The 11,725-nt window shown below is 37.7% G+C and overlaps 1 protein-coding gene across 1 annotated transcript; it reads right to left on the bottom strand.

Moving 5' to 3' along the window:
* Positions 1–672: 672 nt before the first annotated feature.
* LOC142150445 (olfactory receptor 11L1-like) lies at positions 673–1,593 on the bottom strand. Its single transcript, XM_075205637.1, has one exon. It carries the CDS (start codon positions 1,591–1,593, stop codon positions 673–675), a length of 921 nt encoding a protein of 306 aa, XP_075061738.1.
* Between the last annotated feature and the right edge of the window lie 10,132 nt (positions 1,594–11,725).

Below are 11,725 nucleotides of genomic sequence, written 5' to 3'. Positions count from 1 at the left end.
TGCCGCCATCCTAGTGGTAACCAGTCGTCCGCAGAACTGACACTCTACAGCGCTTCTCTATTCCTACATAACCTGCTGGCTACAACCTGCAACATATCACTGCTATTTGTGAGTAACCTGTTTACTCTTGTGGCTTGTCTCCCTATTATCTCGACTGGTCGCTTCCAGTAAGGGGCGCGAACTGCAAGGAGGTGAAGCTAAGTCCAAACAGCCTTGCGGCTGGTCCCTGGTGAATACCTCCTCCTTGTTAGACTCCGCACCTTACTGGGAGTTGTATTAGTTTCAGGCTGGTTCCCGTTTCTTACCATACCTGATGCAGAATTGTGATGCGGACCCGTGACACAGATATATGGTGTCTGGATTGCCAGGTTAAACTCGAAAGCTGGAGACTCTGCTTTTCCAAGTTAGATCGATGACTGCAGAGATAAGGTTTCTGGATAGCCAGGTTGGTCAAGTAACTGCAGGGAGCTAATCCTCAACTGAGCTGAAGGACAAGGAGATCTGGTAAATTAGGGAAAGGCACAGGTGCCCCAAATAACAGGAAGATGAAGTGGAAAGAATAACTAATCAGCCTATGGCTGAATGTCAGAGGAAACAAAAGCAGGATTCGCGTATGTGTAATCACAACAATTATTGTTACTTGTACCTGATTTGTTATTGACATAAATTAAATTAATTCCAATTATTTTTCAATTTTTCCAAAGCTTTCTTGAAGTCTTTATTCCTCAGGCTGTATATGAATGGGTTAAGTAATGGTGACACCACAGTGTAAAGCAGTGACAATGTCTTGCTCATAGCTAAAAATTGTCCTTTGCTTGGAACCATATATACAAAAAAGAGAGACCCATAAAATATAGACACAACAGTCAGGTGAGAGCTGCAGGTGGAGAAGGCTTTCTGTCTTCCACTGAGGGACTGGATGTTTAGGATGGTGGTGATGATATACACATAAGAAACAATGATTATTATGAATGGACATATGATGACAATAATGCCAAATAAAGTTGCTTGTATTTGTAGAAGTGAAGGAACTGAACAAGAAAGCTCTAGAATAGGAGGGAAATCACAGAAGAAATGATCAATAACATTTGGTCCACAGAAGTCTAATTTGTATATATCTATTTCATTCATCGACACCATCAAGAAACTTAACAACCAAGAAACAATGACAGACTTTACACAAAACCTTTTGGTGATTATAGAGCCATATCTCAGTGGGTTACAAATAGCCACATATCGGTCATAAGACATCACTGTTAGGATCAGACACTCTGATGTCTCTGAGGTAGCAAACACAAACAACTGTGATAAACAGGCAGTAAGAGACATGGTGCCTCCTTCATGTAGTACAATGTGAAGTAAGTTAGGCAGAATGTCTGTGGTCATCAGAATGTCCAGTAAAGACACTTGTGTGATGAAGAAATACATTGGAGAATGAAGATTTTTGCTAATTGAAACTAAAATAATGATAATAACATTACCGCACATGGTGACACAGTAAATGATGAACAGTAACACAAACAATAGACTATTGAAGCTGTGAAGATTTGGAAATCCGAAGAGAAAGACATAAGAGACATTGTTCTCATTCATTACTTGAACAAGTCCTGAAGGAGAAGCATAAGATATCATACCCAGCGATAACTCATCATATCACACTACTGTTGTTACCTTTATTTTCCCAGCTATATATAAGTAAAGTTTATGGGGTCCCCAAACATCGTACCTATAACTGAGTGCGGTGTGATTTTTGTGTCCTGTGTCAAATGTCTCTGACTCAGATGAATAAATATGGACCGAAAAACAAAAAGAAATGGATCAGGTGCACACTACTCTCTAATATTTACAATTGGATTGAGAATGGAGAAAGGTGAACATAAAACTTAACTTTTATTAATTCAAACAAAAAAGCGAAATAAATCCGACTATGCTAATTTAAAAACAAGTATGTGTGTTAAAATCCACCGATTGAGTAGTTAAACTTCTAATGGTAAATAATAGGGATTATCCTAGGTAGTCTAGTAATCTTTTACTATTGTAATGCCATCATACTGCATGGGAAATAATAAGTCTGTACACTATAATAGTAGATTATCGGTATGATAACCGCTTCCCATCCAGTGATGTACAGCTAAAGGTAGATAGTGTAAGCAAGCTCAGCTGCAATAGAGACCTACTAATGAATATCGTGTCTTGCTAGCTACCTAGCTGTTGCTCCTTCTAGCTTTGGATCAAATGGAGCAATATAGGGCAAAATCCCTATCATGTTTGGCTAGCTACCTAATTCTTGCTCCTTCTAACTTAGAATCTATTGGAGCAGTATAGGACAAAAGATCCCTATAATAACAGGAGGTAAGGCACTCAATCAGCGGAACGCCGACGCGCGTTTTGCTATGTGTGCTTAGTCGTGGCAACCGAGGGACTGATTTAGAGGGTTTAAATACTGTGAGTGTGGAATCACCATATCTGACGTCAGCGGCTTATCTCCAATCATATGAGTCTTCATATGATTGATGGCTATATCAGCCATTAGTGGAAGAGTTAAGTAACGCCCACTCTAATCCTATTGGTTCTATTATGCGTTGTTATGGTAACTGTCATAAGCTGACTCGCGGATGGTATTCCAAATTAGCTATAAAATATGACCGCACGATCGCATACATTAATCTGAGGTAAGGTTCTAAAATAACTATTGTAGAGAAGGACCTTTGCAGTATTAAAGCTCCCGATGGAACTTGTACAAATTGAATCGATAGTTGTATCTCATCTACACCCAAGGGTTATGTGAGAATCACCCTATCTGCCCTTAGCGGTTTATCACCAATCCTGTAAATCCTCATGTGACAAATGGCTATTAGGGTCACTCGTTATGGAGAGAGGTCGCAACTATTCCGATCCTATAGGTACAATGGCGCGTAGTTATAACCTCCATATACCAATTCTCTATCTATTTGTGTTAGCTGTGAAATATGACAATACAGTCTTCTACAAAATTCAAAAGTATGATTCTAAAGATACCTATTTGTGAAGGAAGAAATTCTTAGCAATGTGGAGTCTATCTATGAAGCGATGGCTTATATGCCTTTTTAAAGTGGATGATTTCTTCGACACTATATCATGTTGCAAAAAACAACCATTTAACATGCTTAGCATGTGTGTATTGGTTGGGGTAAAACCATTATCCTCCAATAGCGATTAAGATCTCATACCATGATTCCTCATTCATATTATTCCTTGTGCTCATGTGTTAACCAATATACATTATAGATCCATCCTACTGGTATGTCATATTAGGTATATCAATATAATTTAGAACAAAATGCTTGAAAACAAATTCAAGCCTGATTTATCAAAGGTATAAGAATAATAATCACTCTTGGATTATTATAGAAAATAAAGTGATTAGTGCCTGTGTATGTAAAATAATCTCAATACAAAATTTGTTGAGTGCGAAAATCAAACATGGATATATTAATACCTCACATGATCAGTGTTAAGATAAAAAGATGAAGTGACATAATTGAATTAAATGACGTCATAAACAAAACAAGGAAGAAAGGATGCTTCGCAAGGAGCATCGATTGAAAGTTGTGAATCACTGATATACTAGTGAAAATATAAGTTATAGATTAGTGAATGAATTATATGATGTCCAAAAGGTTATTAGCTAATCATGTATGTAGAGTGAGAAATATAAAGGACAATATCAAATGTATTGGGGACATGTGTATGTGCGTTATGTCTTTTTGCTTGATCGCTATTAGAAAAGACTCTTGACTTTTTACAGGAAGACAGTATAATTGATATTGTCGTTCAAACCATTAGGGATAGCTGTACCCATCAAAAATATCATTTTTGCTTCCTGTTGTAATAAAGATTGCTTAAGATCACCTCCTCTAATTCCAAGATAAATTTTTGACATGCCAAAAGCTGTCAAACATTTGGGGTCACTTTTATGTACTTTTAAAAAATGACGCGCTACATTGGTTAAGGTTTTTATCTTCTTAGCATCTTGTGCGGCATTGTGTATAATGCCAATGTGTTCCAATACTCGAACTTTAAGTGGTCTGGTTGTCATCCCAATATAGCTCAGTTCACATGGGCAAGATAGGCAGTATATGACCCCTGATGTGTCACAGTTGATGAAATTTCTAATCTTGTGACACTTGCCATATTTATCCACAAATTGATTTGTTTTTGTTGTGTTTTTGCATGCCTTGCATTTCCCGCAAGGAAAAAAAACGGTCACATTTGTGCTAATAAATGATTCATGCGTTTTTTTCTTTTGAAAGTGACTATGCACTAATGCATCGCGCAAGTTTTTGGATCTTCTCCACCAGGTTGATATTTTGTCTCCTATTATTCCTTGGAGATCTGGATCTAATTTCAAAATGTAACTATATTTTTGGAGAATGGATTGAATAGGCTTCCATTGACTGTTAAACGTGCTAATGAACCTAACTGTTTCATTTGCTGATGTTTGTCGTCTTTGTGGGAAAATCAGAGATTCTCTGGATACGCTTCTAATTTCTTTAGAGGCTTTCTTAATAAGATTCTGGCTGTATCCTCGTCTTAGGAGTCCCTTTCCCAGCTCAATGGCTCTTATGTCATACAGTTCTAAATTTCCACAATTCCTTCTTGTCCGGAGAAATTCCCCTTTGGGAATACTCCGAATTGTTGGAGGAAAGTGGGAACTCGAGGCATGTAGAACACTGTTTGTTGCCGTTGTCTTTCTATAAATATCAGTGGACAATTCCTTTTGATCTGTTATAAAGATAGTGAGATCTAAAAATGTGACTCTCACATCATCAATTTCACTGGTAAGTTTCAAATTTAATTGATTCCTATTAAGATGATTAATGAATGCAACTAACAGTTCCTTATCTCCCTCCCATATCAGAAATATGTCATCTATAAACCTAATCCATAAGATGATATGTTGGGTGTAGATTTCATTGTCCTGAGTAAATACTTTCTCACTTTCCCACCAACCCATGTATAGGTTGGCATAGGTGGGGGCACAAGTTGTCCCCATAGCTGTGCCCCTCACCTGCAAGAAGAATTTGTTGTCAAATGTGAAAAAGTTTTTGGTTAGAACAAATTCCAATAACTGTACTACAAAATCATTATGTTCATTTCTGATTTTCATTCCCAAGCAATGTTTAACAGCTGATAGGCCTTTAGTGTGTTCTATGCTGGTATATAACGCTTCAACGTCACAAGTACAAAGCCAAGTGTTGTTTTGTACAATAATGTTCTGTATTCTACTTAATACATCCAAGGTGTCTCGTACCTATGACCGTAGAGAAAGAACGAATTCTCTCAGATGGAAGTCTACATATGTACTGGCTTTTTCAGTGAGATTATCTAGGCCCGAGACTATCGGTCTGCCGGGAGTTTTTTTTGCAATTTTATGAATTTTGGGAAGTATGTTAAAGGTAGCAACCTTAGGATTTTCTATCCAAAGATAATCATAATCTGTTTTATTAATAATACCTTTGTCATATGCTGTTTTAATGAGGTTTTGATATGATGCCAGGACAGATTTAGTAGGGCTTTGCGGTAGTTTAGTGTAGCAATGGATGTCATTCAATTGTCGGTATGCTTCTGTTTTATAGTCCTTGGTTGGCCAAAGGACTATTTTCCCTCCCTTATCAGAGGGTTTTATTATAACATCCTCCCACTTACTAATTTCATCAATTGCTATCCTTTCTTCTCTAGTGACATTGTGACTGTTTTTTTGACTGGTCATAAGCCTATCCAAATCTTTGGATACCAGGTTTATATAGATGGATACTTCAGGACAGATTAATGGATTAGGGCTGAACACTGATTTCTTTTTTAGCCCTAAATTGTGTTCTATATTTGAGTAAGAAATTGCTGATTCCTGTTGTAGTTCTTCAAGAGTATCTATCATTTGTTGGTCTGCAGTATCCAGACCTACAGAAAGTATTGATTCATCTGGATTACTAGTAAAAACGCCATTATTTTGTTTTTGTTTGAAAAATCTATTTAATAGTAGTTTCCGGCCAAATAGATGTAGGTCTTTTTCAATAATGAAACGATTCATATTTATTGAGGGAGAAAAGGTCAAACCTCTTGAGAGAACATGCATCTGAGTTGGTGTGAGTGTTAATGTAGACAGATTAATAATCTTAAATTCATCCTCTTGTGTTTCTAGTAGCGACGTTTCCTGTATTGGTCTAGAGGTGGTGCATCCCAATCTCTTATTCCTCTTTTTCTGATATTTTTGTCCCCCCTTCTCGTTTTTTTTAGATCTTTTTCTGATTCCTGTGATCTCCTCTTTCCACCTAAAAAATTCCTTCTAGAGGAAATAGAGCCTGTGCGTCTAGTAGGGCTATCAAATATCTCACTGTCTGATGTTTCTACCTCCGACGTGACATAGCCCTGTTGGGCAATTTGAGTTTTGGTATTCTGTCTCCATTGGTTCCATTTGAAGATATTATTGTGTGCAAAGTCACTTTTGTCTCTCACAAATTTCTTTCTTTTCTTATCTTTGATAATTTGTTCTATTTCCTTAACTTCACCTTTATATTTTTCATAAGTTTTCTGAAATTTTTCTAGATTTTCAAACTCTTTTAATTTTTCACCCAGTCTGCCTATCTCCACTGTGTATTGGTCTAATTTGATCTGATCATGTTTAATCAAAATCTTCATCAGATTTTCTGAGCAGTTAAGAAGAGTCTCTTCCCATTCTTCTTTCAGCATCTCATTGGCTAATTCATAACCGGGAAATAATTTAGGCCTAAGACCTCTTGGAACTAATTTTTGCCTGATGTAATTATCAAATGTTATTTTATTTAAGAAGGTTTTTGTTTTCCTAATTAGCAGGTGTTTTAAGTCTAACAGATCTTCCGTCCAATGTTGGTTACCGCTCTCCCTTATTTGTGACTCGCCAAATAGGCTCTCCATATTTGTCCCCCATTTATCTTGTCTAAGACTTAGATCCTCTAGGAAATTCAGAGAGGTCATGTTGCTATTTGGCAAACTAAAATACTATTAAAAGCAACAAAATGTGTCCCTCTCTATTAATCTCCAATATTTTTATATTTTTGGTCAAACAAAATGTATGTGAGCTATTTAATTGTGAATTTCTTAATTATTAATCACTGTGCAGACAAAAGAGATGAAAGATATGCTCCAGCAACACTACATACTACACGTCGACTTCGATGTCAACCGTGGCACACCAAAGCAACACGAAATCTTCAAAAACTGTCCCGTAAAGCGGAACGTCACTGGCGTAAATCTCGAAGCTCTAATGACTTCTTCACATATACTTCTGTCTACCACTCCTATCGAAATGCTCTGGACACTGCAAAACAAACATACTTTCAATCTCTTATCTATGCTCAGGCTTCTAACCCCAAACGCCTTTTCAATACATTTAATCATCTTCTCAATCCTCCCACCCCGAACCCTCCATCTACTATCAGTGCTCAAGATCTTGCTTCCTACTTCAAGGACAAGATTGACAAGATCAGACTAGAAATGGTATCCTCTTCCTCAACAAGCCATCAGCTCAATTCCTTCCCACTACCCTCTGACACCCTCTCTTCATTTGACCCCACAAATGAAGAGGAAATTTCTACGCTCTTCTTATCTTCCTACTCTACCTCCTGTCCTCTTGATCCTAATCCCTCGCAAATTGGTAGATCCCTGTCTTCTGTGCTCATTGCACCTCTAACTCAAATCTGTAATCTTTCACTCTCTACTGGCATCTTTCCATCACTATACAAGCATGCAGTGATTACTCCTATTCTAAAAAAACAAAACTCCGACCCAAACTCTCTCTCAAATTATTGTCCCATCTCTCAGCTCCCTTGCCCCTCCAAGCTTCTAGAGAGACTTGCCTACACTCGCCTCACATGCTTTCTTTCTGCAAACAATCTGTTGGATCCTCTTCAGTCTGGCTTTCGTTCTCAACACTCCACAGAGACTGCGCTGACCAAGGTTGTTAATGATCTGATCACTGCTAAGACTGAACGCCATTACTCTCTCCTAATTCTCCTGTATCTCTCGGCTGCATTTGACACCGTTGACCACTCTCTTCTCATACAAACGCTGCAATCCCTAGGTCTTCAAGACACAGTTCTATCCTGGTTCTCATCCTACCTCTCTAATAGCTCTTTCACTGTTAATTTCTCTGGAGCCACCTCTGTTCCGCTACCCCTATCAGTTGGAGTACCACAAGGCTCGGTGCTAGGTCCTCTGCTGTTCTCTATCTACACCGCTTCTCTTGGAAATCTAATAAGTTCCTTTGGCTTTCAGTATCATCTCTATGCGGATGATACCCAAATCTATCTATCCTCTCCTGATATCTCGATATCTGTGTTGTCCCGTGTAACTGACTGTCTTTCTGCCATATCATCTTGGATGTCCTCTCGTCAACTCAAACTTAATCTTTCTAAAACAGAGTTAATAATATTCCCACCCGCCAACAAGAGCATACCTGACATTTCTATCTCTGTTGATAACATGACCATAAATCCCACCCCACAAGCTCGCTGACTAGGTGTAATCCTTGATTCACGCCTATCCTTTGTTCCCCACATTGACTCTATATCTAAATCATGTTACATACATCTAAAGAACATTTCCAGAATCCGCACATATCTCACACAAGACACTGCTAAAACCTTAATTCATGCACTAATCATCTCCCGCATTGACTATTGCAATTCCCTTCTTACTGGTCTTCCCAAAAACAGACTCAAACCCCTAAAATCTATTTTGCATGCTTCGGCAAGACTGATTTTCCTTGCAAATAGCTATTCCTCTGTTGAATCACTCTGTATGTCTCTACACTGGCTGCCTGTCTTCTACCGAATCCAATATAAAATACTTTTACTAACCTACAAGGCCATCAACAAAGCTGCACCAACATACATCTCCTCTCTTGTCTCAAAATATCTCCCAACTCGGCAACTCCGTTCTGCAAAAGATCTGCGTCTCTCATCCACCCTCATTACATCCTCCCTTTCCCGGTTACAGGACTTTTTTCGGGCTGCACCCACTCTATGGAACTCTCTCCCTCGCACAATAAGACTCTCCTCTGGTCTACAAACTTTCAAGCGTTCTCTGAAAACCTACCTATTCAGACAAGCTTATAATATTCCTTAACCACCCTCTTAACCTCACTACCTTTAGCCTGTTACACAATTTCACAGAAGACAACTACCCCTGGACCAACATTGTTGTGTGACAGGATCATTTAGCTTATGAATCACCTTACCTTTGCAGTCTGGCTGGGCCAAGATGCAAAATGTAGACTTAACCTCATGTGTCAATCTCCCATTGTCCCATAGATTGTAAGCTTGCGAGCAGGGCCTTCTCACCTCTTTGTCTGTTTTACCCAGTTTGTTTTATTATTATTTTATTACGTTTGTCCCCAATTGTAAAGCGCTACGGAATATGTTGGCGCTATATAAATAAATGATGATGATGATGATGATGATGATATTCATATCGAAAGTATTGAAATACAAGAAAAAGGGGTTTTGTCGCACCAGTGAAAGAGAGTAACTCCTCGTTTATTACCTTGAGAAATAATATATTATTTGTATGGGTAAAGAGGGTGCACCAACCATCAATAGATAATGTGGACCGAAAAACAAAAAGAAATGGATCAGGTGCACACTACTCTCTAATATTTACAATTGGATTGAGAATGGAGAGAGGTGAACATATATTTCTCACTCTACATACATGATTAGCTAATAACCTTTTGGACATCATATAATTCATTCACTAATCTATAACTTATATTTTCACTAGTATATCAGTGATTCACAACTTTCAATCGATGCTCCTTGCGAAGCATCCTTTCTTCCTTGTTTTGTTTATGACATCATTTAATTCAATTATGTCACTTTTTATCTTAACACTGATCATATGAGGTATTAATATATCCATGTTTGATTTTCACACTCAACAACTTTTGTATTGAGATTATTTTACATACACAGGCACTAATCACTTTATTTTCTATAATAATCCAAGAGTGATTATTATTCTTATACCTTTGATAAATCAGGCTTGAATTTGTTTTCAAGCATTTTGTTCTAAATTATATTGATATACCTAATATGACATACCAGTAGGATGGATCTATAATGTATATTGGTTAACACATGAGCACAAGGAATAATATGAATGAGGAATCATGGTATGAGATCTTAATCGCTATTGGAGGATAATGGTTTTACCCCAACCAATACACACATGCTAAGCATGTTAAATGGTTGTTTTTTGCAACATGATATAGTGTCGAAGAAATCATCCACTTTAAAAAGGCATATAAGCCATTGCTTCATAGATAGACTCCACATTGCTAAGAATTTCTTCCTTCACAAATAGGTATCTTTAGAATCATACTTTTGAATTTTGTAGAAGACTGTATTGTCATGTTTCACAGCTAACACAAATAGATGGAGAATTGGTATATGGAGGTTATAACTACGCGCCATTGTACCTATAGGATCGGAATAGTTGCGACCTCTCTCCATAACGAGTGACCCTAATAGCCATTTGTCACATGAGGATTTACAGGATTGGTGATAAACCGCTAAGGGCAGATAGGGTGATTCTCCCATAACCCTTGGGTGTAGATGAGATACAACTATCGATTCAATTTGTACAAGTTCCATAGGGAGCTTCAATACTGCAAAGGTCCTTCTCTACAATAGTTATTTTAGAACCTTACCTCAGATTAATGTATGCGATCGTGCGGTCATATTTTATAGCTAATTTAGAATACCATCCGCGAGTCAGCTTATGACAGTTACCATAACAACGCATAATAGAACCAATAGGATTAGAGTGGGCGTTACTTAACTCTTCCACTAATGGCTGATATAGCCATCAATCATATGAAGACTCATATGATTGGAGATAAGCCGCTGACGTCAGATATGGTGATTCCACACTCACGGTATTTAAACCCTCTAAATCAGTCCCTCGGTTGCCACGACTAAGCACACATAGGGAAACGCGGGTCGGCGTTCCGCTGATTGAGTGCCTTACCTCCTGTTATTATAGGGATCTTTTGTCCTATACTGCTCCAATAGATTCTAAGTTAGAAGGAGTAAGAATTAGGTAGCTAGCCAAACATGATAGGGATTTTGCCCTATATTGCTCCATTTGATCCAAAGCTAGAAGGAGCAACAGCTAGGTAGCTAGCAAGACACGATATTCATTAGTAGGTCTCTATTGCAGCTGAGCTTGCTTACACTATCTACCTTTAGCTGTACATCACTGGATGGGAAGCGGTTATCATACCGATAATCTACTATTATAGTGTACAGACTTATTATTTCCCATGCAGTATGATGGCATTACAATAGTAAAAGATTACTAGACTACCTAGGATAATCCCTAATATTTACCATTAGAAGTTTAACTACTCAATCGGTGGATTTTAACACACACACTTGTTTTTAAATTAGCATAGTCGGATTTATTTCGCTTTTTTATTTGAATTAATAAAAGTTAAGTTTTATGTTCACCTTTCTCCATTCTCAATCCAATTGTAAATATTAGAGAGTAGTGTGCACCTGATCCATTTCTTTTTGTTTTTCGGTCCACATTATCTATTGATGGTTGGTGCACCCTCTTTACCCATACAAATAATATATTATTTCTCAAGGTAATAAATGAGGAGTTACTCTCTTTCACTGGTGCGACAAAACCCCTTTTTCTTGTA

Source organism: Mixophyes fleayi, chromosome 4, assembly GCF_038048845.1.
Source record: "Mixophyes fleayi isolate aMixFle1 chromosome 4, aMixFle1.hap1, whole genome shotgun sequence".
Lineage (NCBI taxonomy): Eukaryota > Metazoa > Chordata > Amphibia > Anura > Limnodynastidae > Mixophyes > Mixophyes fleayi.
Note: the sequence above shows the minus strand (reverse complement) of the source record. Positions and strands in the feature narration are given on the sequence as shown.